This window comes from Corvus kubaryi, unplaced genomic scaffold (genome assembly GCF_017639235.1).
Source record: "Corvus kubaryi isolate FWS band 111438036 unplaced genomic scaffold, C.kubaryi_AGA036_p1.0 split3-37304, whole genome shotgun sequence".
Classification (NCBI taxonomy): domain Eukaryota; kingdom Metazoa; phylum Chordata; class Aves; order Passeriformes; family Corvidae; genus Corvus; species Corvus kubaryi.
The window spans coordinates 3645512-3672929 of NW_024582087.1; the positions used below are offsets into that span (position 1 = coordinate 3645512).

Below are 27418 nucleotides of genomic sequence, written 5' to 3' on the forward strand. Positions count from 1 at the left end.
CTCAGGCTGTAAATCACAATATACCACCTACCTGGATGCCTCTTTTTTCCTGTTCTTCAAAAATCATGACATTCCAGCAAGCGGCTCCATCCAAGCTATGGTTTGGCATTCAGTTGGGTGTGATGTATTACCGTGTACTCAAATGCCATCAGGGTGGTTTATTTATGGTGACTGATTAAATACACTGGGATTTCTGTAATTTTAATAAAGTTTTTTTAAAACGCGATGCCTATAATCTCTCTCTGTGAAGTCTATTGACTTCATAAAATCTGTAAATATATATCTGAACTATCCCTTTTAGTGTTCTCAGACAACATAATCCAAACAATAGTTTTGGAGATAACCTGTTTCACTCTCCTACTCTGTTTCCTTTAATCAAAGCTAAGATTTCTCCTGAGTGAGAAATCATTTTAACATAAACATGGGCTAAGGAGTATATACATTGCCTCCACCTCTCTAGGTGTGGAAAATCACTGAATTACTGTGTGAGGAGTCTGTGTGCACACAGTTCATTGACTGTAGATGGTGAAAAATACAGATTTATATTACCCAGAGAGGGTTAAGAATGTGATAGAACCAACCTGTGTTTGGTGACATTCATCTGCTTTAGCTTCCAAATCTCAGCAAATGAGAGAGCGATTAAACAGTTCCAAACCCACAACTGCAAGCTGTCCATTATTCCTGGTCCTTTGTTCCCCCATGGCATGGGATGGATTGCTCAAAAGCTGAGGAAACTGGCTAGAAACCATCCTGCAGATTCTGAGTTAATGGAATTCTGTCCAGTGAATTACACCAGATTGTTCAGCAGGGAAAATGAAGCTGTTTTCGGTGCAGTAGAGTTCCTGACAAAGGATCTCTCTGTCTGTCCATCCAGCAGCTGTTTCTCCCATTCAGCACCAAGTTGATCGAAGCACAGGGTGGGAATACGTGCAGGAGTCGGAGCAGCGACATTCCCATCCGTGATCCATGTCGGTTCCTTTGGCTGTCAGATGTAGGCAGAAGGCTCTCAGGACAGGCTCGCTCTGTCTGTGGACATTTTTGAATAGTTGGGGTTTGACTCCAGTTTTGGTGAATAAACAAATGAAGCTGGTTCAGCAAACCCATTTATTGATTTATTTGTTTAAAGACGTGTATTTTACAGTGATGCTGTGGAGAGAACACCACAACAGGGTTATTTAGTGTGTGGAAAGAGAGCGTTCACATGTGTGTGAATTGAGGTGACATCACCCAGCTAAGGACATCTCAGCTTGGACTGGGGAGCTCAGCGTGCAGTTCACATTGGTCAAAGGAAAAATGTTCCTAAATTCATAACTGAACTAGCTCTCTGGGAGTGGGAATAAGCACAGTTCTTGAGCTGATTCAAAAAAAGAAAAGAAATTGGATTTATTTTTTATATTTTTTCCCCTAATTGTTCTAAAACAATTTAATTTTAAAATCAACCCTACTGAAAAATCTTGGATAGTCTTAATATGCATCTTAAACTTCCTGTTACCTTTGTCCCTTTTTCTTCCCATTTTGCTATGAAAAAAGGAAGGAAGTAGGGGAAAGGCTACAACAGAAAGAAGTTTGTCAGTTTTTCTAATAATCCCTAGAGTTCTCTAAAATAGGTTCTGTTGATTTATTATATGCAGTTTAGTTTTGAAATAGTTGTGCTAATAGTGTCAGGAGTTACTGTAGAGAATCAAGTCATTACCAGTGCCTCATATAGAAAACTTTCCTAATGCACTCTCTTTTCCTTAATCCTCGCTGAGAACTAGATGGGGATATGGCAGCAGGAGGGAGGCAGAGCGAGTGAGCGAGCTGAGGTTCACCAATGGGTGACTGGTGGGTGCTGGTAAAAGTAGAAGGGAAAATGGTTCTGCTTACGTGCAATGCCATGGCACAAACAAAATACTTCTCTCACAGGCTAGAAAATAGGGTAGGATTGGATCATTCAGCTAAGCTTTCAGAAATCATACGAACATGATCCATAAACAACTGAAAGGATGACTTTTAAGAACCTCTTTCTCCCCCTGCTTGGTATGCTGGTCGTTTATCATCGTGCTGAAATGGAATCCCCTTTCAAAGACATAACAGCTTCTTGTTTACTTAAACACAAAATGGACGATGGGCTGAAAGGTTTTTCTGCCAGCAGAGCAGTCACAGAGAGCTTGGTACAGCTCTGGAGCCGAAACAACTGTGCAGCCTCCACACCCTGCACTGAACCAAGCCAGCCCTGGAGTGGCTGGGTGAAAGGAGTTGGGGTGTCCTGTGCTGGAGCTGAGTCCACAGTGGGCGTCACGAGCCACAGGAGAGAACCAGGGCTGTGGGTGTGGGCAGGCAACCCCTCAGAGGGACAGGGTGCTCTCTCGCAGGCTACCCTGCACACCCACTGGCTCACTCTGCCCTCCAAAACCACAGAGCAGAGGGTGGTATGGAAGTGAGTACAGCGAAGATTGGATTCACCAGGGTTAGTTTGGGGTGAGGCTTCCCCTGCCCTTTGCCCTACTGGGGGAGTTGGAGCTCCAGCAGCATGTCCCTGATCCACCTTGGGCACATCTCTGTGAGCCACAGCACCATCCCTCGGGACCAGAGAGTTTTTGCTGAACTCTCAAGAAATTAAATGTATCTCTACCTATTTATACAGAGAAAGCACATTTTAAAGTACCAGGGCAGTGAGTGGGGAGACAGCCAAAGGAAGAACTCCCTGAGCAGAGCAGACAGTGTTCCCATGCATCCCATGCAGGGCTCGCTAGGTCTGTCTTGCACAGTCCTTGTCCCAGTTCCTCTGCTCAGGTGTCAGCTCTCGCCGAGCAGGAGAATCCAGGGAATTCCAGCCAGTGGGATGCAGACAAGTAGTTTCTACCCAACTTAAAAATTTGTTTCTCTTCTGCAGGACCTGAGCTGTGCCTTCCCCCTCCCACCTGCCTCCCTCCTGCCATACTCCGGGGTGGTGTCCAGCAGCCGGACCAGCTGTCCCCAGCCTGAGACTGTCCCACAGCTGTGACTGTCTGAGCAGAGTCACAATGTTTCAGCAACCTGCGGTTTGTTGTAACCTCTCATTTTCTCAATCTGCTGTGTGTTAACTGGATCCTTCAGTGGGGAATTCCTCGGGGCTCAGCGGGGTGCAGCTGGGGTCCCTCACGCAGGATGGCTGATTTGTGGCTGCAGTGCAGCTGGCAGCATTTTCTGGGATTTTCTTAAAGCTCTGGTGAGTTTCCCTTCCACAACTGAGTCTCTGTCCTGTGGGACACCAGCCTCCATAGGGGCCAAGGTAGAAACCACACACTCAGGAAGCTGGTTGTCATTTTGATTTTGTTTTGTTTTTTTTTTAATTTGAAATAATTCTTTGAAGCAGATTCAGGGCAGATACCACTGACCTCTTACCACAAACTTTTAACATGTATTCGCAATGATAAAGTCATACAGCTTAAAACACAAAATAAGGGGTGGAGGAAGAGAAAGAGGCCACTGCTGTGTGTGTCTGGGTCCCAGGTCAGGGAGAGTGGCCATGTGGGGTTCAGTCTCATCCCCTGGCTGAGTGGGGCTGTGCTGGGGCTGTGTGCTCGGGCTCCAGTTGAGGCCTTTGATCATGAAATCAATCCCATGTCTGGGTCCTTCACTGGTTCATGCTCCACTTCTCCTCCCCGCAGTGTCCCCACAGAGCCCTGGGGGAGCCTCTGTGTATGCTCCCACTCCTCAGCAGCGTTCTTCCACAGTCCTGGGCGGGGTGTGTGTGCAGCCTCCTTAAGTATTGTGTGTGTGGCCTCTGTCGGTCTGTGGGTCAGTCTGGAATATGTGTCTGTCTCTGGACATGTGTACGTGGTGTAGCAGTGCTCTGTTCAATAAAGCTTTCATATACATAGCAGCAATGGAGTCTTGCCATCAGGTGACGCACAGGGCCAGCTACTGGGCAGGGCTAGCGGGCGTCGTGGGCACCATGGCCCCTCTCTGTTTGTTCTTCCTCTTCTTGGTGCCAGACTTAGTGTCTTTGGTGTCTTTCCGATTTCTATTCCCATTATCTTGCTTTCCTTGCTCTTCCTTTTTCTTCCTTTTCCCTGCAGTAAAGCAAAGGGGCAGCGTGAAGTGGAGTGAGGCATCAGGGAACAGATTGGCCATCTCCACCTCCCCCTGCCCCTCTGGCTAATTCCTGTGCATTTCGTTACTGCTCAGAACTGTTTCCCCTCAGAACACTCAACACAGCTGCAATCCTTGTCCATTCTGTAACAAGATAACCAGACCACCATCCTTCCTGAAGACACTCTAATTCCTGGGAAAAACAGACCTAAGCATTCTGGTAGAGAAGGCAACTCCCATCACGGCAGCACGCAGGCATGCACCTTTGGCTGCTCTCTGGCCAGGGAAGAAGCTAAAACAGCTGAAACCTGTGGCACACATGGCAAGCTGTGCCAAGGATCACCCCCTGGGGGCTGTGCCCCTTCCACCTGCAGTTCTTCCAGCTGCTGTCACATCTGTATCCCCTGCACTTCAGAGGGGTCGGGAGCTGCACAGCACATTTGTGACACTGGACAGTTGGCTGAGTACTTGTGCCTGACCTATATAGGGTGTGGGGAGGGATGGCGAGACACTCCACCTCTGCTCACCTTCGGGGCACTGGTTCTTCTGCACAGTGCATCGCCGCACCTCCGTGGTTGCAGGACACAGAGACACATCCCCAGAGGGAGCCTGCAGAATCCGCCGTGTTCGGTCTTCATTGCCCTTCTTGAAGCCACAGAGCTTCCTTTTCTTGGAGCAGGGCCCCCATGGCCCCCACTCACTCATTTCACATTGTGCTGCCAGGATAACAAGAGAGCCCAGCTGTAACTCCCATTCCTGGGTTGCCAACTCAGGCCATCCCAGAACCCACCATTGCATCTCTCCCCCACCTTAGGCTGCAAGGGAGTGTGTGTTTCCTCAGCAGCTTCCTAAGTCCCTGAGCACCCCCTTCCTTGCCAGAACACACCAACTCTGGGTCACAGTTCACAAACACCAGGGGCTGCTCCCCATCCAGGCTGGTTCCAGAGGGCTCTGCCCCATGAAGGGCTGTGCTGTCACCCCCTCAACACGGGTATGATGAGGGGTTCAGTTCATCACCTAAATCCCCCTGCAGCGCTACCCACGACCAGACACGCCGAGCGCAGGGCTGGACCCGAGGCTGCTTACCAGGACTGCTGCACTCCATGGTGCCGTTGGCAGCAGCGTAGCCTTCGGGGCATGTGACGTAACATCTCCCTTTGTGCAAATACAAACCTTCCTTACATTTTGTGCAAAAGTTTCGACTGAAACAGGACTCACAGTTCTCAATTTTGCATTCTGGGGAAAAAAAACCAAACACCAAAGCCATCATGTAGTCTGATGTGAACAAAAGACTCATGAAGCCAACCAGAGCCCAGTCCTGGCTCCCAGGGGTCTTGCAGCAGCCAGGGCATGTCTCTGAGCGTCCTGCCAGGCCTGGCTGTGCCACTCAGAAGTGAGTTTTCTTTGCACCATTTCCTGTGCAGGACAGCCCTGTGCTGCAGCTCTCACATCCAGCAGCAGCCACTGCCAGGACAGAATCAGGTAGGATGGGAAAGTTTTGGGCTGCTGTTCAGCTGAGCATCAGTCAGCCAAAGGGGACAGTGAAAAGGATACAGTCCCGGCTCCAGCTGCAGCTACAGGACAGGCTGCATGGAAAGGGAGTTAGATGGAAACCTGGCCATGAGGATGCTGTGCATGGACCTGCCAGGGGAGTGATCGCATGTTTCCATGTCCAGCTCTTTCTGGTGCTCTGGCTACAAGATGCAAGCCAAGGATTTCACTCAGAGCTGCCTGAGTCTGGTGAGCAGTAGAGAAGCAATAGAGGCACTAAATGCCTGAAAGGATCTCCCCCCTCCCAAAGGAAACCAGTGCCAGTCTGGCAGCCCATATAACAAAACTGCCCAGAGGTCCTGCAAGATCCCAGGTCCACAGCATGCCCATGTGGTGCTGAGCGGGGTTCTTGTCAGGCAGATGGCTGCCATGCTCAGCCCTGCCTCTCCCCTTCCATACAGCCACAGCACCTCCTGCACCTGAGCACAGGCACATGCTGCCCTGCAGAACACTGCCACCTGCCCATGCCCGTTCCCTCCCAGCCCCACACTCACTGATGCACTTGTTCATGTCCGTATTGCGAAGGCCAAAGTATCCCAGTGGGCAAGAAGGCAGGCAAATCCCAATTTGTCGGATATCGTTCCGCTCCAGAAGGATGAAGAGTTTGGGGGAACACCTCAGGCACCCATTGAACTCAGAGCACAGGTCACAACCTCTGGCACAGCCCTGACTCAGCTCAGTGCTGACTGGAAGAGCAGGAGAGAGGCAGTGGTTAGTGCCGGGCTCTGCAGGCACCAGCTGTGACCCCAAACCACTGGCAGGAAGGGCAGGAACTGGGACAGAGCAAGGGCCAGGGTCCTGCAGCACTGACACACTCCCAGGACTGCTCCGGCCAGACACCATGGCCCCACTCTCTGATGCCCACAGGCGCCGGCGCTGTGCCGAGCACAAGCATGAGAGTCACGACAGTGGCCGTGCTGAGGAGCAGGACCCAGAAGCAGCCACCAGCTGTGCCCGGAGCCCCAGCACTGTCCACCCCAGCCCACTGCCTCCCAGCCCTGCCCATCAGCCCTGATGCCCACGGCGGGGAGACACTCACGATGGGCAAGTGCCCAGGGGTCCTGCACCTCCTGCTGCCTCCCCACTCGGAGCTGGCAGTGCCTCCATGCCAAGGACCAGCAGGGACCAGAGTGCACGGTCCTGGAGCAAAACTGTTTGACTAATTCCATCCATGCTGCGTCCCAGGCTGGATCTCACTCTGACCCTGCCTATGTTAAACTCTCTCTGGCAGTGGGAGGTGTCACTGCCCCCAAAATAGAGATGTGTTCTCAGCTCCTGCGTTCAGTCCAAGAAAAATACTCAATCCCATGTCTTGAGAGTTTTCTGCTTTTAATTATCATATAAAATGCTGCTTGTTTTGAAACCAATCGCATTCTTTGCAGGCTAGAATGCAGGTTATTTTTATTAGTTTATTATGCAAGCCATGTCCTTGTTTATAGAAAAGCTGTGTATTTAAAAGATGTATTCTTTTAAATACCGTGTTTACTACACTTCAAAAGCAAGCGCGGAGCAGCACAGTGTTCACATGCCAGGACTAGAGGTAAGAGAGCTACCCTGTCCCCCTGCCATGACTCAAGAGCCTGGCAGTCCCTGCAGCCTGCCCCAGCCCCATTGCCGGGCCTGTGGGTGTGGGGGCTGCTGCAGCCTTGGGAAGAGACACTCAAGGCAGGAGGGTCCTCAGCCCCCAGCTGCCAAGAGGGTTCACTGGTCTAGATTGGGACCCCCTTGGCACTGTGGGCCCTGGCCCCTCTACACAGGGACCCCCAGCGATCCAGCCCCATCCCTCCTGCAGTGCTGGGCCCTGGTGCCAAGCTCAGCATCCATGGCAAAGGTATAAACTGGGCCCTTGCTGGAAATTGCCCTTTATAGCATTAGCCATGACGTTAGGTTTTCCTTGTTCTCCCAGGGCTCAGCAGTCCCAGTTTTAATATAAAATCAATTTTATATAATTTAATTTAAAACAGTTTTAATGTAAAACAGTTCTAACATGAGCTTTCATAAAGGAGGGCAAATGCCCATGGCTGCTCTTGTGCCAGTTCTGCCTGGCTGCCCTGCACAAGCCCCACCAGGGACCCTCTGAGCTGGAGGCATAGCTGACGCCCCTGTGACCTCAGGGCACACTGCATCTCAGAGCTGTGGCACGTCAGAGGACATGGCAGTGCGTGTCTGCCTGGGAGTGGGACTGGGGGAGCTCTGTGGGCTCTTGGGGCACCACAGGCCCTGCCCAGCTCCCTGTGTTATAAACACATTCGCACCAGCATGACCCTCATGGCATCATGAGAGGAAGTAGAGAAGAAAAGCATTTCATACATACTTCGTCTTTGCCTCTTGCCCTTCACCACTTTGCTGCTGCCTGTTAGATCCATTGAGCTTAGAAAAACCACCACCACAAGCAGTCCAAGCTGCATAGTAACTCTCCAGCGCTGCAACCCCTCCGTCGTGGGGTGGTCGTGGGAGCGTGCTCCACAGCTGGGGTCTCTGCTGCCGCTAAATCGTCTCAGGTGGGATCAGAGCTGAGAGTCTGTGCACAGAGCCGGGTCTGGGACCATATCCACAAGCTACATCAGCACCAGCGAGCTTAGGTAGCAGGTAACATGGCTCTACCTTCATCCCTGTCAGGAGTGCGGGAGCTTGGCCCTAGTCCCATCAGGGGCTTGGCAGCGGGCGTTAGCTGCTTGCAGTTTCCAAGTACGCTGGCAGGAACTGCAAAAGAAGAGGAGAACAGGTTAACTTGACAGACAGCATCACTCCCACAATGGCTGGGGGCGAGCACGGGGGTTGTAGGGTGAGCTGAACATGCTGGTAGACAGTGGCATCCGGAACGGTATGGGGAGAACTGTGCTCCAGCCTCATCCATAAGTCCCTGTTGCTAATAATCAGCACCCGTCGAAATGCTCAGCGCAGCTATGCCATCTGCCAGTGCTGCAAAGAGTTATAGCTGGAACTTGTTTAAAATAGAGCCAGACCCCTGGGCCACCCTCCCCAAGCAGCAGATGGCTGCTGCGGGTGCCAGGCACACAAGATGTTTCCCATCAAGTGGGCACCTCTGGGGCTGGTAGTCAAGCCTAGCAGAGAGTGAGCCTGCAGTCCCCAGCCAGGGCTGGGACTGTCTGGGGACAGGGTGGGATCCTCTGCAAGCTACCCAAAATGCTGTGTTTCTGCTCTGAGGGAATTTCCAAACCTCCCATCTCCCATTCCCTGAAGCACAGGGCAGGGTCAGCACTGTGCCTGCACAGGGCCGAGTGCGGGAGCTGCTCTGCCCCAGGCTCACCGGCTCCTACGGCCCCCCAGCAGAGACAGCCCAGTGTGGGGCAGCGAGCACGGCTGTGTTGGGCAACGAGTGCGGCTGCGAGTGCCGCACTGCCCTCACCAACCCATGGCGCAGAGAGGCCCAACACGCTTGGCGGGACAGAGTGATGGGATGGCAACACCAGCAGGACGGGCTGGGCAGCAAACCAAGGGCTCTGCGTGAACTTCTGGAGAGAGAAAGGAAGCCCAGTTGCCTGACGGCCAGCCAGCACCCAGGACTCCACATGTACCATCCTTTCCTGAGAGTGCCCAAGCCTTTGCTCCAGCTGGCTGCTGACAGGGCATTTTCCCTATAGATTTCAAGTGGTTTTCCCTGTGCCTGGTGTGAAGGAAGGGTAAGTTCCATGCTGCACCAAGAGCTCTGGCACTGCCAAGCCAGGCCCCACTCTTCTCTACAGCTGGCAGAGCAAAGCCCTGCCAACGGCAGACATTGTGTGGAAATAAAGGCGACAACACTTGCTCTGTGAAGTCAAATGAAACAGAAAATTGTTTTAATCCCTTTATAATAACTGCGCAATCACCGATGCCCCAAACGACTGGTGGCGACAGTGCTGGAAGCAAGCCCGGCCTCAGCCTGGGATGGACTCGGTCCCCAGGGGGCCAGTCCCCTCCCTGGCCCACCCTGGGTGAGGGACCTGCTGAGAGGCCATTGGCCCAAGCAGCCCCCCGCTCCAGCCCACCTAAGGGTGCTTATGGCTACACAGCAGAACACCTGGAGGGAGGGGGCTGCCCCAGCAGCAGGTGTGGGCCGGCAGCTGCTGCAGGGAGATGTGACCTTGTGGCAGCTCATGCCATGACACTGAGCTGTGCCCTTGTGAGCACCTCCCAGCAGCACTGGCTCACCTGTGCCGGCAGAGCTGGCGGCCATCGGGCGCTGTGGGGCCACAGCCACTGGTCCCCCCCGCCCTGGTGGTTCCGAACTTTTCATTGTGTCCCAGCTGCGACTGCCGGGGCAGGAGCCCAGCCCTCCCCATGTGCTTGTCGTTACAGCCCACGGCTCGTCCACAGGATTTTCAAATAAATAATTAGTCACTTGTGTAAACACCAACTTGTTCTGCACTTCCAAGCCTGTTTGCTGCAAGCTGCTTTATAAACACTGTCAAGTGCTCAAGCCGGGCTGCGAGAGTATTTACGGAGCAGGAAGCTGTGCAGAGCGGGGCTCTCCGCAGCTCCTCTGCACCTTGTGCAGGGACCTGGGCACGGCGCCGGGCTTCCCTGCGAGGTGGGGGCAGCGGGTCAGGAGGGTCAGGGTCCCTCCGGACAGGTGGTGTGGGATAGTCCGGCCATGCATAGCACAGCCACAGGACCCTGGCGATGCGAGCGGGCGTGAGCAGGCACGTCAGTGCAGCACAACCCAAACTCTCCCCAAATGAGTGCCGAGTGCCAGCGGCTCCGGAGCGACCGTGGTGCCGCCCCTGCTCCCGCGGCCCCCGGTTTTTAATTATGGCGGCTTTGCGGGTGAAGCGCGTTCACAGGAAGCACACGCCGTGTTTACACAACACTCACAGTTTGGGCACAGTCCCCCAGCGTGGGGACAGCAGCAGGGATGGATGTCCGGAGGGAGCAAACACAGCCCCAGCGTGCCAAGAGCCAGCATGAAGCTTGTGCCACCACCACGTACCCCATCTCCGAGGGCTTGGGCAGTCAGGGCAGGGAGGTGCCGTGGGAAACCTTGAGACCGCGGCACAAACCAAGCAAGCACACGCTTTTTCCTCCTTGTTTCCTTGCTTTCTAGCCCAAAGAGAGCCTGGGCTTGGCCACAGCTGTTCCCTCAGCACAGAAAGGCCACTGGCATTCTAGATGCTGCAGAGTCAGTGTCTTGGCAGGTCATCACACACGATCCACAGGTCTCCAAATCCCCCCCACGAGCACCTGGGGGTCTGTGGTGAGCCGTCTGGCTGGACTGCCAGCTCTTCCCATCCTCACCACAGGACACGAATTATGATTCTTTCTGTTACTGCAGCCAAGCAGTTCTGTCATATCAGTCAAGCTCAGGTTGCTACAAACAATTTCCAGTCTAAACATCAGCAGGATTTATACCATTATCCCATCTACAGGAAGAATTTGGGGTAACCTGAATTGCTCTGAATTCATTTATGGGGAGACCTGGCCCCTGAATCTGAGATGGCACTAAGCCTTGTTTGCAATTCAATCAGGATAAATTGGTCCTTGGGAGCTCCAATACAAACCAGAAAATGTAAACCATCCAGATAATTTGCCATTAGTCCTCCTACACACAAGGTGAGAAAGACCAACATTATATCCCCAGGATATTTGAGACGTAATCCACAATAACTAAATTGCTGATATATTGCCTGTTGCTGGATGTACCAGGGATCTGAAATGTAAACGGGCTCTCCAAAGGTTTATTGAGCCTCGGAGAGAAGGACCAGATGCTGGAGGCAGGACAAACCTGGTTACAGCAGCACTAGGAATGAACTCCTGGGAACTGCCAGGTCACTGCCAACAGCCAGCTGGGCACCAGCTGTGAGGTGGGGAATTTGGGTTTCCAGGTCCTGAAGCTGGATAGAGAATTTGAATTTCCTCTTGGTAGTCAGTGAGGGGTGTGAATATGCAGAAACTGGCTTCCTGCAGGAAGAGTCATGGTTTTGCAGGGTCTCACTCGGGTTAGTTTGATCCCATGTCTTCCAGCCCCACACCAGGGGACAGCACCCAGGAGAGACCACCCTGAGCCATCCCAGCCCCAGGGCAGAGTCTGGCTCTGCAAGGTTGTGGGTGGCAACAGCAGCTCTGTGCTGCCGGCTCATTCCCCAGCCTGCCTTTGTGGAGCTTTCAACAGGCCCCTCAAATACCAATGATGGCACTTGGGTATCCATTGTCCCTGTTCCACAGGCACACAGGGATGTGCCCACACTGCTGGTGCTCCCTGAGCCCGCTGTCTGCTCTGCCTGCACCCTACTGCCTGCGCTGGTGACCCCATGGCAGAGCTCCCTGCCTGCTCTGCCAGCCCCACCATGGGAGAGAAGCAGCCAGGGCTGAGGGAGCAGGTTTGGGCCCTTGTTCTCTTTGGGAAAGTCCCTCTCTTCTGCTGTGTTCCCAAGGGCTGTTTTCCTGTCGGCAGGGCTAGTGCTCCAGGAGCAGCACTGTGAAACCCTCTTCAGTGGAAGGTCCCACCATGCTTGGCTTGGCCATCACAGCTGCCACAGGGTGTCTCACGTGCCTCCAGCAAACATCTCTGCACATGCACAGGCAGAGCCACTTTGTTCTGCTTAATCCTTGAAGCAATAAAAGAAGGCTGCATTAAGTGAAATTTCCGAACCAGAAGGTCTTCATTTGATATTAGATCCTAGTGCCAAGTTCTGCAAAATCCCCAACCCATAAACTTCACTGAAAAAATAAAATAATAAAGCCCAATCTGGCAGCAGAGCTATCCGCAGCATTGTTGAGGTCTGACTTCTTCCACTAACTCCTGCACTGCATTCCCCGCATCTGCGGAGCTATGCTGTGACCCGCTGATGGTGAATACGCTGAGGAGAGGCTGCTGCTCATGACCACCCCTCTGCCCTGGCCTGGCAGTGGGAGCTGCTCTGGGGGTCAGCAGCCCCTCAGCCCCTGCAGCTCCAGCCCCCAGCTCCAGCCGTGGCTCCACTCGGCACCAGCTCTTTGCCCGCCTTGCACAGTGCCTGGCACAGTAGCTGCTCCAAGTAACGCTGTGCTCCATAGTGCCACAGGCCTCCCTCCAGGAGTGCTTGTGCTTCAGTGCTGTAAAACATCAGGAAACGTTTTACAGGGGGATTTCCATGGCCCTCATGCCAGTGCAGAGGCAGCACGCTGCTCTGGAGGAGGAGGCAGAGCCCTGAAGCAGGGTGCAGGATCCATGCCTGCCGCTTCTCCACAGAACTAGAGCAGCATCTGGAATTGCACTGGAATCACCCTGGCAGGCACAGTTCTGTGGTGAGACCAGGATGCTGCCTGGGGATCTGACTGCAGTCCTGGGAGCAGCAAACCTGTGTCTCTTAGGTACAGCTCAGGTGGCTTTGAGCCTCCCACAGATCAGTAACTCACCAGAACAGCAGAACCAAATTTCAGACCAGGAAACAGAACAGCCCAATTTGGGGTAGCACAGACCAGAGCACTGAAAATCTGGCTCTTCCCCCAAAAGGGCTGGCTCCCTAAAGGCCCTTTGCTGAGCCAGGACATGCTCAGCAGGTGCCCCAGGAGGTGAGGGGGGGACACACACCATGTCAGCTATAGCCCTGGGTGTGGGGAGCAGGGGTGTCTGATGCAAACCAGGAAGCACAGTCAGGGGTGCTGAGGCTCATCCTACAACAAGTGTGCACATTCAGCTCAATATGCAATTCCCCTCTTATTTCTATGTAAATGCATGCAAACAAGGGCTTACAGCTCCTTCCACCCCAGACCCTTCCTGCCAGTTTTGTAAACATATATTTCCAGGCTCACAGGAGCCTGGTGAACCATGAGCTGCTGTGCTGATCTGCAAAGGCAGACCCAAAGCCTGAAGCCCAGGGCAAAGCCTGGAGCAGCACCTGGGGCTTTCTGCTTGGCCATGTGCACAGGAACCATCTGCCAAGTGGAGCTTCCTGAAGGGATTCCCAGTGCTGTGGTTCTCCCACGGAGACATCGCTGCCTGGGAAATCTGAGCCTTGTAGAGCCAGGAGTAGCATCAACTCCAGCAGCAGAGGAAAACAAACTGGGAAAAACAACCCGCAGCCTCAGCTCTGGGCGTGTGGCAGGACGGAGCACGCGGTCAGCAGGAGGGAGTGAGCAGGCAGTCAGGGTGTCCTCCAGACCAGCTGCTGCTGCCAGCCTGGACTGAGCCCATCCAAATTCTGCTGTTTTGTGGGATGACAGCACCCTGCACCACTAGAACAGGGGGACCAAGTTCAGAGCTCTGCAGGCCTGGCAGTGCTCAGGGTGGTTTGCAATGAAGGACATCCTGCAGCCAGCCCCTGCCACCCTGCTGCCCATGGGCCTGTGGGGAAGCTGCAGTCCCAGAGGATTTTCCTGAAGGCAGGTTGGTGGTGGGTATGACAGGAAGCCTGTTGGTATTTGCTAGGCCTTAGGCAAAGACAGGCACTTTCATTCTTGGCAAGATGACAGGTCACCCTCACACCACACAGGGGAAGGGTCTCTGCTGCCAGTGCCACCTCTCTCAGCTGCATGGTCCCCTCTGTCCCACTCTGGGGCTGTCCCCATAGGCCAGGAGGGTTGACCCGGCCCTCGGCTCTGTTGCTCACCGCAGCCCCAGCCTCACGGTACGGGAAGAGCTCTGCCAGCTCACATTTAGCTCGGCTGATGGAAACGTGGGGTTTATGCTGGGCTCAGCTGCTGCCTGCACACGCTGGCACGGCCGGCTCGTTTTGGCTGCGCTCAGGGGATCACTGCCCCGTATCTCCAGAGCGGGTGCCTGCACCCTGGCTGCTCCCCGCCGCGTCCCTCAGGGTGGTGCTGCTGCTCTCGCAGCGGCTGCGCCGGGGCCAGGGAGCTGATCCAGCTGAAACGAGCTTTTTTTCCAGGGTGGTTTCCAGGCATGTTGCAGCACTGGCATTCCCAGGCCTGCAGTGCTGCTGCCATCCTCCCACCCAGCCTACACAATCTTGGCCCCACAGTGGGGTGAGAGGATGGAGTCAGGAGTTCATCCACTCCAGAGTCACCAATGGACTTCAGACAAAATCATTCCAAATGGAGAACCCTCCAGGTAGACGTTTCACTGCAAGTGCCCAGTCCCTACAGGATCTCAGCGCAGACCTGGCCATCCCAAACTGCATTATAAGCGCTGCCCCAAGTTCACAGACCTCCATGTGGCAGGATTTTTTTGCGTGAGTACCTGCTGACCCCTGTGCAACAGAGTGGAGGCTCCATGTGTGCCTTGTCATGCAGCATTTTCTGCTGCCAGTATTACGCTATTTCAAAGCCTTTTACTGTAAGGTGCCTCTTTAAACCCAAACCACATCACCTGAACACTGTGATCCTCTATACCCAGGGCCGTTCAAGGGAACATACATGCCTGAGCCTATAAAATACTCCAGCAGCCCAGGGGTGACCAATCCCCAGTCACCCACACTCACATCTTGCAGCACCTAGCTCCATCAGCACAGAGAACCAAGGCTGAGGCATCACCTTCACCCACACCCTTGCTGGGGAGCTGCGTCCCAGCCCAGCTACGGGAGCCCTCACTGACCCATGGCAGCCAGCACTGGATCCAGCAGCACTTCCCCTGCACATCGGCACCAGCTGCTCACACCACGTCTAATTATTGCCGTAATCGCTATTAACTATTTCTCCACTGATCCCCCATTCAAAACGCCACAGAGCCTGTACTTACCCCACGCTCTCCAAGCGCCTGCTGTGCCCCCGTGGGTGCGTGGCAGGAGGCTGGGTTAGGTGTAGCCACAACAGTACCGAGACAGCAGCAGCTTAACTGTCCCGTCCTCCCATTGCCCCTGTCTCTGCGATCAGTGGGAGGGCAGTAGGGCACGGCCACCCGCTGCACCGTGATCGAAGGGACCCTGCAGCTGGTCCAGAATTGGTTACGAGCTCCAGCAAGCTGATCAATGTGCCGACCAGCTCTCCATGTCCCCTTCCCCAAAACGGGACGGTAACACAGTGGCAGGGGACACGCGCAGCAGCCCAGCTTCCCTGCAAGCCCCACGCACCTCGGGGGAGGGGGGGAGAAAGGGGATCCCACAGATCGTGCTGTGATTTCACACAGCTCTCATTGTCTGAACTCATTATCCACGTTGCACAAGGCAAACCCGCAGTCAGATGCTGACACGGCTCGCGTTCCTCATTAGCAGCCACATTGCAAAAGCTCCATCGACACAAACATGCATGCTGAAGCCCTTACCTCCAACTTGTCACTCCCTCATCATTGCAGAAAAGACTTACGGGGTTCTCAGGTTTAAAATACTATAAGCCCAACTACAAAATTCCTCAGTTCCTCCAGAGAAAGTAACACACACGTTTCTGTCAAAAAAAATGAAAAATATATTCATGGCGAGTTCATGGAGAAGTCTGGTGCATTTGGGTATTTTGGTCACTCGTTTTTTAAAGCAGGTTTCTAACAGGGTCCCAGGTTTTGCACGGAGAAACAAACCCTTCTGCGATGTACAGGATCTCAGCTCGTAAAGATTGCTCAGGCTAGTTCCTACTCCATCAGCCCACGCTGCTCCCTGCGTATGCAAAGCAGAAAATATGTGATCATATCAGAGCAATTTGCACATTAATAAATCCTGGGCTCAATCTGTAGACTCCGTCCCCATCCACTGGGTAGGGGCTTTTTATTATTATTATTACCAGAGTATCCAGCTTTGTAAAGGCATCCAGTGCAAACTCCTGCATGAGGGAATTCCACCCCACTAGTACCACCTCCTAAGACAATATCCAGCCAAAATATTGTGACTGTTGCAAAACCCGGACTGGAGCTCCACAAAGGACCTTCCAGCCTCGCATCCAGAGCCAACAGGGTCTCAGTAAATTACTGCAGAGTGACACACCATCAAGTTGTCTTTGTAGTCTTTTTTATTTATGACAGTTAATTCTGAGTTATTACTAACATTTTAGTGGTAAGTGGCATATGAAGTCATCAGCTGTCACAGCTGCATCTGTTAATAAACATGTCAGATATTAAAAGCAGCTTATTATCCTCTGGAGGGGGGAAGGCATGAAGGCGAAGAGCTCAGAGCCTGGTTGTTTTTCCATTGCTGGCTGTGCAGCGGGAGGAAACACTCCTGCTCAGAAGAACAGCATGGCTGCAGTGGGACTGCCTGGGACACCTGCCCTCCGGCACATCTGAGCAGCCTGGGAGCTCTCCTCCCTGTGCTGTCAGCTCCCTTTCCCTCCTCCACCTGCACTCCAGGATGGACACGTGACAGACCCCACTTCATGCAGGTGAACAGGGGACATCAGTGCTCAGGCACCTTCCCTGAGCCCCATCATACCTGGTGGGATGAGCAGATCCTGCACCAGGGCTCAGGTGGCAGCTGGTGTTCCCAGGAGCCGTGCTGGACCCATTGTCCCTGTACAAGCCATACAGAGGAGTTGGTGTCCACCAGCCTCCCGAGGGCCAGCAGTGCTGCATGGCTGGCGGCAGCTGGTGCCCAGCCATGACTGACCCTCATCCCCAGTTCTCGCAGGGCTAAAGTGATGCTCAAGGCCATGGGGCTCTGCTGAGAGCCCTGGTGCCCTGGCAAGCTGTCCCGGGGGTATGTGACAAGCGGCCAGGTGGTCCCTTGGCATGACATGCCCATGGACCCTGGTAGTCTCCTGGGGGAGATTCCCCAAGCTTGCAGGGCCCTGAGCTGGAAGCCATAGGGCACAGGTCTTTCAAAGGATGTCATGAGCCGTATGGCGGCTCCTGAATCTCTCCTGGATCCCCTGCTGGGGCCAGGGCAGTTCCCCTTCAACACTCTGCTGCCCACGAGCCCCCACTGAAGCATCCCTGACAGCTTGCTGGCATGAGCCCTGGTGTGCTCACTGGGACTCGGTATGGACCCAACAGCCCTGAGGAAGAGGAGGGCAAGGCTATGGATACAGAACATGGCATCAAGCAGCCCCCCAGACACAGAGATTCAGAGAGCCTCATGAATTCTTCACACACCTGCCATGTTCTCTGCTGTACACAGCGCTTGTGTGGGGGCAGCTGTGAACACAAAGGTGCAAAATAACCCAAACACAGGCAAGAGGGAAAACTCACCCTTTCTGCAGCTTTTCCTTTGTGCTGTATGTGTTAGTGCTCATGTACATGGAAGTTTTATTCATCCTGAATTTTCCTTGGCAGCTCGTTAAATGTCCCTCGTTTCCTATTTGCAAATGATGTCACTGAGATCCTTGCTATCTCATAGGAGTGTTGTGAATGTGTTCTGCTTGTTGGCAGACGCTGAGCCGTCACTGCTGCAAGTCTCCATATCAAAGACCTTTTTCTATTTATATTTAGAGCTTTTTTACTTTCTATTCTAGGAAATTCTCAAGTACCGTCAAACGTTGTCAGGGACACCATCACTCCGTTGACTGTATGAGTAAAAAATCTGATGAACCCAAGATCTGTATTTCATGCACATTGAACAGCCAAACCTCCTTTCTGATACTGGAGTGCTGCAGCCTCAGTTGACAGCCGTAGATCAAGTTTCAGTCTGAAGCAAACGTTTCTAAGTGAGCAATAAACCCCGAAGTCACAGCTCTGTACTGGCAATGCTGACAGACCCAGACAGAGCAGCAGGGCTACCAGCACAGCAGTAATTAGCCAACAGAGCAATGGGTCTGGCTGAAGGCAAAGGGACATACTCACAGCTCCCTGGTGCCAGAGGTGTCATTGCAGAGGATGGTAAATCACACTAAATCCTGCCTTAATGCCCTGCACAAAAAATCCACCATCAAGTCCTACATTTCTTCCCCCTCTGACAGGAGCTCATTTACAGGCTTGGTTTTCTTTAGCTAATGACTGTTGAGGCTGATCCTAAATTAATCCCAAACAGGTTGTTTCTCTCCTGTACAAAAGGACATGAAGTTCCACATTTTAGCAGGATAAGATGCCAAGCCACTTCAGATTGAAAGCAGAGCCCTGACTCTCAGAGGGTTCCTTGACACCCACAGCAGATTCCCCAGGCTCCTCTGGTGGGGACATGGGCGCAGCAGCTCTGCACAAAGCTCACTCTGTCTCTGCACAGGAAGCGCCAATTCCCCCACATCCCCTAGCCCACCCTTAAAGTACGTGGTTCTCCTCTACATTAAAAACCTGCCATATTTTGGTCCAATTTCATCCCTCTATAGTTCCTGCCTTGCAAAACCCTCTGCCTCTCTCAATGAGGGGGGGAAGGCACATCCAGGGAAGGCCAACCCTGCCCAGGGGACTGCAGGGACAACTAGGAGCCATGTCCCTCGCCCCTGGTGCAGCTGAGGACATGGGGGCTGTGGGTGTACCCAGGTCTGCACCAAGCAGATCCAGCACTGAGCACCACAGCTTCTTTCAGACCCGCATTAACCCTACCAGTGCCTACAAATTCCCAGCTGGCACAGAGGGTGCATTACTCATCCCTGGTGCCTCATCAGCCTTTGATAACATCTCAGCATAAGCAAAAAGCAGAAAAGACACTCACAGAGAAAGCAGAAGGAAAGCGAATACGTCCTGAAGTGTCTGTGACACTCCCAGACTGGACATGAGGTCTTTTCTGGTCTGCTGCTCTGAGGGTTCTCTGCTGCAGGATGACTGATAGCCCAGGCAATTGTTTGTAATAACACCTGAACACCTGCAGCCTGAGTCCTAGGAACACGGCTCTGCCAGTGCCTGCTCACTGCATCAACACTTGCTCTGGATGCCAGACAACGACTGCATTGCTGGCAGGGGCTGCACAGCCTGCGCTGAGGGTCAGGCACAGGGGCACCGAGATCATGCCTTCTATGGGAGATGTGAGAGCCAGAGGATGTGGAGCTGACTTCCTGATAGGATCACCAGGGCATGCCTCTGCTTCCCAAGCAAGCCCGGGCTTTCATCCAGTCAGTGCTGCTCACGGGTTGCGCTCAGAGGTGGCAGCACTGGCAGCCTGCAGCAGCCCATGCTGGAAGCGTCTCCATCTGGGATTGTCCCTGGATCGTCATCCAGATTGGTGCTGAGAGCCACAAGCTGCAGAGCCATACAAACTGCTTCAGTGTAAAACTCTCCGTAGGTGACAGGAGAGCAAGATCTTGTCATCCCAGAGGTGGGTGGGATGAATTGCCCCATCCTGCCCCAGATGTGGTGCAGGCAGCAGCAGGGTGCCTGCCTGCACCCCCGCTCCCTGTGGGCCCGTCAGGAGTGGTCCAGCAGGACTGACCTGCTCTAGGCTTGCAATGCCGAGGGCAGGGGGTAGTTCCTGTGTGCCCCACCTGCTGTCTGGCTATTCAAACCCCTTTCTTGTGCCTGCCAGGTTTTCTGGCACCTCGTCCGTGCAGTCTGTACATTTCCCCTCTCCCCAAGGAGCAACATTATGCGCATGTTGGGAAACGCTCTTTTCCCATTTGCTCCGAAGGCCCTTTTCCCCTGTTGTTTGAGGAATGCTGTTTGAATTAGCTCCATGGATTGCAAACAGACCCCGTTGTTTTCCTTTCCCAATGCAGGGAGGCTTCTGTTCTCTCTGGCCTGCTGGATTAACCAGGGGCCTTACACACTGACCTCTCTGCAGCTCAGGGAAGCTAATTTAATCCCAATATTGTTACAGATCACAGCAGGACGGATGTCACAGATTCCTTGAGTCCAACCAGCATGGAGTGCTGGCAGGGACAGCAGCACGCTGTGTTTGTAGAGGCAGGAACTGCTGCAATTTTTCTGTTAAATTCCCTCTACAAAACTCATGCAGCTGGGGAGGACAGCAGCACGGGGGAACAGGGGGATACCCTGAGCACAGAGGGCCAACTGAGAAGATGCTCTGCCTGCATGTGCAGTGCGCCTGGCATGCCAGAGAGTGGAGGGTGGCTCTGAAATCTGGCAGAAGAGAAGGAGATACAGACTCGCATCTCCTCGATATTTTTTTCTCATTATAATTCTTTTTCCCTTGGTACCTGCTCCTGAAAGCGGCCTGTGATGTGATGCTGAGCCTGGAAAAGGCATCAGCACCCTCACAGCAGGGCAATACGTATACACCTCACTTGTTTTTGCAGGGGGAAGATCTGCCTTCTCGCCTTGCGTGCAGTGTCACAGCTCTGCCTCCCCTGGCTCCATGGCCCCACCTGAAACCATCGCTTTCCCCAGCACAGCCAAGGAGGGTGTCCAGCCCCCGCGAGCAGGGCAGAGGGGTGCAGGAGCCACCGGGGTTTGGGGGGAAGCCCTTCCTCTCCCAGCGTCACTCGGGGGGCTTTGATGTTCGGGAAAAATAAATTACTTTGGGATGCTATTAAAGAGAAGCTTGAATGATGACACACCACAGGGCTGGGACTCCCAGCATTTCTTGTAAACTCCATCCAGAGCTGGAAGTGGAAGAGGCCACTGGCACAGCCGAGAGGACATGAAACCAAGAGCCTCTGCAGCAGGAATGGCTTTGTGAGCAGCTTGTCCCTCTGCCGGCATCTGCTCCCTCCCTCCTGCCTCTGCTGCTGCTGCTGATGTCCCCCAGGACCATGGGGCAGAGTTTGAGGAGCACGGATGGGGCACCCAAGGGAGCCACAGCCCTGTGAGCCAGTCCTGGGAGACTGGGACAGGGATGGTAGCTGGACATGCAGCCCCTGCTCAAACCCATCCTTCTCTCAGCCATGATCGGCTCTTGGGAACATTCCTGCTGGATGACATTTCCCAAGGCATAGAGGAAAAAAAAGCACTTTTTTCCCAATATAAATTCTTGCAACATTAAAAACCCAACACAATAGTTGTAAGCCCTGGAACGGCTGGGGGTAAAAAAGCTACAGTTCAACATGGAAATAGCACTGCCATCTCCAACTGGTGAGTCCCAGATGTGGGACATCATGTGTGACAAAACCCCACAGGCAGGACATGCAGGAAGCCTGTAATTGATGTGGGCTCCCATCACTGTGTAGGGACAGGCTGGTAACCTTGGGAGTCCCAAGCGCCCCGTGGGTCACCTGCCACAGCAAGAGCTGAGCGCTGGAGGCTGGGCTGGCACTGGGAGTGACACAGAGCTCCTCCTTGGCCCAGCTGTGCCCACAGAGAACAGGCTGAAGCAGAAGGGACTTGAGGCAGTTTTGGGACCCCGGGGGCATTTTGGGATAGTTTGGAAATGCTGAGGTAGTTTGAAAATGCCCCAGGCATGAGCTGAATGTTCCTGCTTACCCACAGAATGGCTGCTGGTGCTCTGGGTTGTACTGACACAACACCAGTGGGTGGGAAGTGCCTGTCTGCATGTCCTCACTAACAATAGACTTGTCCCCTGGGCAGGGACATTTTCAGGTTGGCCCAGGAGCATCATTGCACTGAAAGCAGCTGAATAGATCAGCAGAAAACACGTGGAGGGAAACCTTGTGCAGCAAAAGCCGTAGTGATGTGCTTGCTCTGCTATCATCTGAGCCATTTGCAGAACACCTGTAATTACTTTAATTACAGCTTGGGACTCTCCAGTGCCCATGCCCAGGGCGTATGTCTCGGCTTGTGCCCAGCCACCTTCTGCCACACAGCAGTTCTGCAGAAGTTTCCAGCAAAGCCAAGAGCTTTGCTGGTGTGGATGGGAAATGTCTACATACTGTATCTTAAACGATATAATTACTGGATGCAGTGCTGAGCAACGAGCTAATTCTGCCTGGGAGTTTTGGTCACTGTACGGACACAGAGAAGAGTTAGGCCCAGCAGGATGAGGCCGGGAGGGAGGAACTGGGTTCAGGTTCAAGGTTCAGGCCCCTGGAGCCAGGGCAAGGGGAGGCCAAGATGGGGAGGATGAGGAGTGAAAGGCTCCCTCGGTGGGAGGGACCGGTCGTACGACTATGGCAGCTCTGCCCTCTCTCTTTCTGCCTTTTTCCCCCTTTCAGTTCTTGGATGCGTTCATTATGTGGGACCTCAAGGTGAGGCTGGCCCAGCCTGCACCCCACATCAGCACCCTGAATCACCTCACATCACCCCACATCACCCTGTATCACTGACCCTCATTACCGCCCGTCATCCCCCATCCCCCTGCATCCCCACCCCCGATAACCCCGCACCGCGGCGCTAAGTGCGCACACCAGACACTTTAGACACCCGTGTCTGCATTTGTAGATATTTTCAATATCTACAGGATGACCACATGAGGAAGAGATGGGTTGAGCCTGGCTTTTTCAGGAGGCACACCAATCCCAGCACAGGGCAGGAGAATCAAGAAGACAGCCAGAGAAGCAGTGGGGCAGTGGAGCAGGTGGTGGGGTGGTCTCTCATGGCGCCTCTGCCCTGAGAGCTTTGGGGTTTCATTTCCAAGTAAGTTTTTCACATGGTAACATTCAGAATTTTGATGGGAGGTGAGGCTACTTTTGCCTAAGAGAGAACATACTTTCACTGCTGCACCTGGCCCAGGAATGAGTTCTCCACTATTAAAATGTAATTTAATAGATCTCCATGAGTTTTGTGATGACTGGGATTTGTTCTAAGGAGACCTTTAAAGGAGAACTTTTGCATTATTGAATGTATGTGCTAGGAAGTTGAGTTCTGGCATCCTCTGATAACCAAATTTCTTTTCTATCTTCCACTATATCAATCATGATAAAAGCCCCTGCCAAAGCCCTAACTCAAGCCATGCTTCTGGCATATTGTGAAACAAATCAGCAGGGGAAAAAAGAAAAACCCACAAGATGCTCTAGTCCAGTATTTTTTAATGTAAGTTTCAAGGATATTGATGGTTTACCTCATCAGGTAAATATTTGTAACACAGTTGCTTTCCCAGAGTTAAACCAGGACTGAAAAAGAAACTGCAACTCATTTGCTCTGACAGATCCCAAATAGCTTAAAAATGAGTTTTCCTGAAATCTGAGGCCTTGTACATGCCAAGCAATGGCACTGGTACCTTCTCACCTAGGGCTGCAGGGTGATCCCATTTTCCAGGGACTAGTCTGATGGACACCCAGCTCCCACAGTTTCCCAGGGCCCCCTCAAACACAGGAGATCCCATTGTGCTGTGGGTGAGCTCTGTGCATGGGGTGAAGGGCAAGGGACCCTTGGCCCTTTGCCCTTTGTGAGATTTCCTGCATGCAAAGAGGAAGGTGTCCTTTTTAGAGTCTAATTTTATCACTTCCCTGATGCATCAGCTTGTGGAGTGCAACAACAGCAAACCATGCTGTGGAAAGAGCTCCCTTCCCTGAGAGCATCTTCAGGGCATAGCAATGGCTGAGGCGCGTGGAGAGCTAAGATGAGTTCAGCACCAAGGCTGGCATCACCTCCAGGGTCCACATGGTGCACACACCTCGCTGGCAGGGCCGGCATTGCCGCCCTGCGGTCACCGCACTGGCACAAGGTGCCTTGTGCAGTCCCGGCTGCCGGCTGGGAAAGCTGCTGCTCTGCTTTGCGTATAAGTCAAAACCTGGGAGCTACTGGTTACAGACACTCACTGCTTTAGCAAGCTGAAGTGGGAGAAGGGAGGGAGCTGCCAGATCCAGCTGGCCTCTGCTCCAGGAGCTGATGGAGGATTAGCCCAGCAGCATGTCTTTACAAATTGTCAGTTCCCAGAGTACACAAAACAAAGCTCTGAGGATTGAGTGTCTCAGCACAGAGGCAAAGGCAAAGACTTTGGGAACCTGATAGCGCTTTCCACCCAGACACAGGGACATGTGGACCCTGGCTTCCTGCGGCCCCCACAGAGCCCTGCCTATCCCACAGCAGCTCAGCCTTGGCAAATGCAGCTTTGGGGCTGGTGACTCGGAGCAGGCTCCTGCCTGCAGCCCCGCTGAGCCTCTCCCTTTCTAGACTGGTGCCCTACAAACCAGAGAGAATTAGTAAAGTGACCAAAGGTCCCTCCTGGGGTGTTCTGGTGCACAGAAACCCATTCCCTGCTCTCCAGTGCCCACTGCCACTCTCCTGCAAAAGGCTGGGGCCTCTCCCCCAGCCACCCTGTCACGCACGATGGTGGAGCTGGAAGCTCTCGCTACTTGTTTCACGGGAACTTCCGACATTTCAAAAATTGTTTTCATTCTGGCTTGGAATGAAGACAAACATTTCAGAAATTCCCTGGATAACATAAAGTTTAAAATATCCTCCAAACTAAAATAGAAGTGTTGGGCTATCTCAGCTCTTGCATTATGTCATATCATGCCAGCTCACGGGTACACTACGCAGAGTCACAGATGACTTCTCATGAGGATATGTAAACAAAAATACAAATAATGTCAGCAAGGGAAGAGAAATGAAACGCTGAAATGACAAATTCTCTAAAACTACTTTTCTTCCCCTTGTGCAAATTGATTCTCCATGGGAAATCGCTTGGATTTTTTAAAAGAGCGCAGTCTGGACAAAGCAGCTCTGCTGTTCTCCGGAGCAGGAGGAACTGCTGCCGGCGCTCCCCTCCAGCCCGTCCAGCCGCAGTCCAGCAGCGCTGCTCCTGCAGCCGGGCTGCTCCGGGATCTCCCGGTGTCCCTGCCCCGTCTCCCTGGCCGCGCTTGACCCCTTATCGTGTTTCTCGCAAACCAAGGGCAGGCGAGCTCTGCGCTCACCGCGCACCGGGGCCCGGCTGTCTCCAGCACAGATAACGCCAGGATGGATCACGCCGGGCGCTGGGCTAGCGGCGCGAAGCAGCGTCTCCGTGGGAGCGCAGGAGGAGGTTCCGTGGTCCCGCTCTGCCCGGTGCCGTGGGACGGCGCTTACCTGGCTCAGCTCTGCTCGGCCGGGGCTGGCTTCTGCCCTCCCTGCGCCCCGCACATCGCCCGCCCAGGCGGCCGCTCAGCGCCGCGGCGGCTGCCCCGCGCCGGGGCTCCGCGCCGGGCAGACCTCCGGGCGCCGACTGGCACCCATCCCCCTGCCTGCCCCGTGCCTCTCCAGAAAGGCACTGCTGGGAAGGAGTGCCGGGGCTCATGTCTCCGGTGCTGTATCCACCCCTTCCCACCCTCTTGGGGTTCGGTCCTGCCAGTTCCACTTGTGGGCTGTCCTCACCACTTTGGGCCTTTCTACCGCTCCCCTTCTTGTGGCTCTGGATGTCACCACAGACACGCTTTTATGAGAGTGGGCTTGTGCAAGGCTTGTATAAAGCGTTCTCAGAAATATGAGGTCCTGTCATTTGTAAAACTAATAAAAATGTCCAATAATTTTTACAAGGGAAAAATGAGTCATTGGATGGCACATTTCTCATTACTGGCATTTTACAATTAAAATGAGCATCTATTGAATCAATCCAAAGCTCTTATTGTTAGCAGACACTAACAACTTCCTGAGCTATTGAAGATACTTTTTTTCTGAAGAAACATGACCCTTTGCCACGGCATTTCTCGTTGAGAGTGGTATCCAGCTGAGACCAGCTCTGCTCAGCTCCTGCTGGAGGGTTTTCAAACACATCCTGATGAGACTGGTGGCTATAACTGGGTGGGAAATTGTTTTTAAGCCCTCAAAAATGTTCAAGATTTCAAAATTTTTCCCGCTCCACATGGGGGGGGGGGGGGGGGGGGGGGGAAAAAAACCAGAATTGTTCAACATTTTTACCAAAAAAAAAAGTCCTCATGGGAACCATCTCCGGAATAGCCAATAGCCATGGGTCACGCTGAGCTAGTGAAGCGGAGACTGCGGTGGCTTGGACCGCCGTGATGGTGGCTGCGCTGCCATCAGCCGACTTTTGCTCCCAAGGTGGTACACCCATCCTGGACCTCATGACCTTTTCTGGTGAAAAATTAATCCAGTGAAACTTTCCCAGTTTCACTGCAGCCGTTGAGTGTGCGTGGCCACATTCTGCCCCACGCAGAACAAGCCAGGACAGCAAAGTGGAGGCATCACCACCTCCTGTCTTTGGAAGACTGAGAATTTTGCAGCTGCTTGTGTTTTAAGGACAGTCTATACAGTCAGAGCCTAATTTTCAACAGGCACTAGGCCCATCTGCTGCTGCCTTCTGAAGATCAGCATCCCTCCAGATGTCTCGGGATGGATCCTGGTCACCATAGTCACCACCTGCTTTTTGGAAATGGACACTCTGATGGAACAGAGGGTGTGATCTGAGGAGGATTCAACAAGAAGAAGCCCCACAGAGGCACAGGGAGACTCTGAGTGCCCTCAACAGTCCTTCCTTGTCCATGGGGGCTCATTTCAGCCTCCGGTGATGAGATCAAGAAGAGAGAGCCTGACTGCAGGACTTGTTTCTCAAAGTTACTCCAGATGAAGCAAAAGAGATCAAAATGCAAAACCCGTTTATTGCCTTCAGCAGAGGTGTCTAGGGAAAGCTCCCACTGCAGGATTTAGCAGAGGAGCTCCAGGTTGCTGTCTGGTTTTAGGAGTGCTGTTTTTCCATGTGTGATCACCTGTACATCCTCAAGGTAGAGGGAGAAGCCCTTCCCCTGCCATGATGCCAGAGAAGAGAAGCCAAATTGTCCCCATGTGCCCAGTGGGTACAGAGAGTTTCTGAATGTAAATGGACATCTTTCCTCTCAAGCCCCAGCAGGCCCCAGGCAGCCAGGCTGCTGTCACTTGTGGGGAGATTCAGTTCCTATTTGTACTATCAAACACGTGCAAAGCTTATGAAAAGCTGCCATGAAATCCCACTGCACAGCAGTAACAATCCTGGCTTCCAAACACTGAGTGCCCTGCCAAAGGGCTGGCAAGTCCAGATCCTGCTGGGCAGATGCTGCATCTGGCATGACGGATCCTCTTTGTGCAGGTCTGCAGGAGACCAGCCCCAGCCCAGCCTCCCCATAAGCCTGTTCCAACTCTTTTCCAGAAATGAACACCTGCAGGACTCAGAGACATCCATGATGGAGACTTCACTCTCTCTTGGTTGGAAGAGTCCTTATTTGCATGGAGCAGAGGGCTGGAGCTTGGTTTTTGCTGGTTGAGCAGTCCAAACTGGGCATAACAGGAGGATGCCGGGCTCTGCTCTCTGAGCACCACACTCGGGACTCTCCTGTCCTCATCCTCCCCATGGCTCTCTAAAAGGGATGGTTCTGTCTCTTG

The 27418-nt window shown here is 53.3% G+C and overlaps 1 protein-coding gene across 5 annotated transcripts; it reads right to left on the reverse strand.

Moving 5' to 3' along the window:
- Positions 1 to 1090: 1090 nt before the first annotated feature.
- On the reverse strand, positions 1091 to 25563 carry RSPO1 (R-spondin 1). 5 transcript variants are annotated; one of them, XM_042015412.1, is made up of 8 exons: positions 16195 to 16685; positions 15995 to 16070; positions 15746 to 15864; positions 8212 to 8310; positions 6102 to 6293; positions 5143 to 5292; positions 4584 to 4772; positions 1091 to 4037 (listed from the first exon to the last, which is right to left on the reverse strand). In XM_042015412.1, exons 4-8 carry the CDS (start codon positions 8252 to 8254, stop codon positions 3886 to 3888), a joined length of 726 nt encoding a protein of 241 aa, XP_041871346.1. In that variant the 5' UTR covers positions 8255 to 8310; positions 15746 to 15864; positions 15995 to 16070; positions 16195 to 16685; the 3' UTR covers positions 1091 to 3885. The 5 variants fall into 5 exon arrangements, with proteins under 5 accessions (XP_041871346.1, XP_041871348.1, XP_041871344.1 ...); XM_042015414.1 differs by lacking the exons at positions 15746 to 15864; positions 15995 to 16070; positions 16195 to 16685 and adding an exon at positions 25421 to 25563; XM_042015410.1 differs by lacking the exons at positions 15746 to 15864; positions 15995 to 16070; positions 16195 to 16685 and adding an exon at positions 25136 to 25399.
- Between the last annotated feature and the right edge of the window lie 1855 nt (positions 25564 to 27418).

Excerpts from the sequence above, each read along its gene's own strand:
- RSPO1 (XM_042015410.1), bottom strand. The coding sequence starts at position 25,343 with ATGAGCCCCGGCACTCCTTCCCAGCAGTGCCTTTCTGGAGAGGCACGG. Across the intron at positions 6,294-8,211 it reads CACTCCTGACAGGGATGAAG|TCAGCACTGAGCTGAGTCAG; the intron begins GTAGAGCCATGT and ends CTGCTCTTCCAG. Across the intron at positions 4,773-5,142 it reads CATGGAGTGCAGCAGTCCTG|CACAATGTGAAATGAGTGAG; the intron begins GTAAGCAGCCTC and ends TTATCCTGGCAG.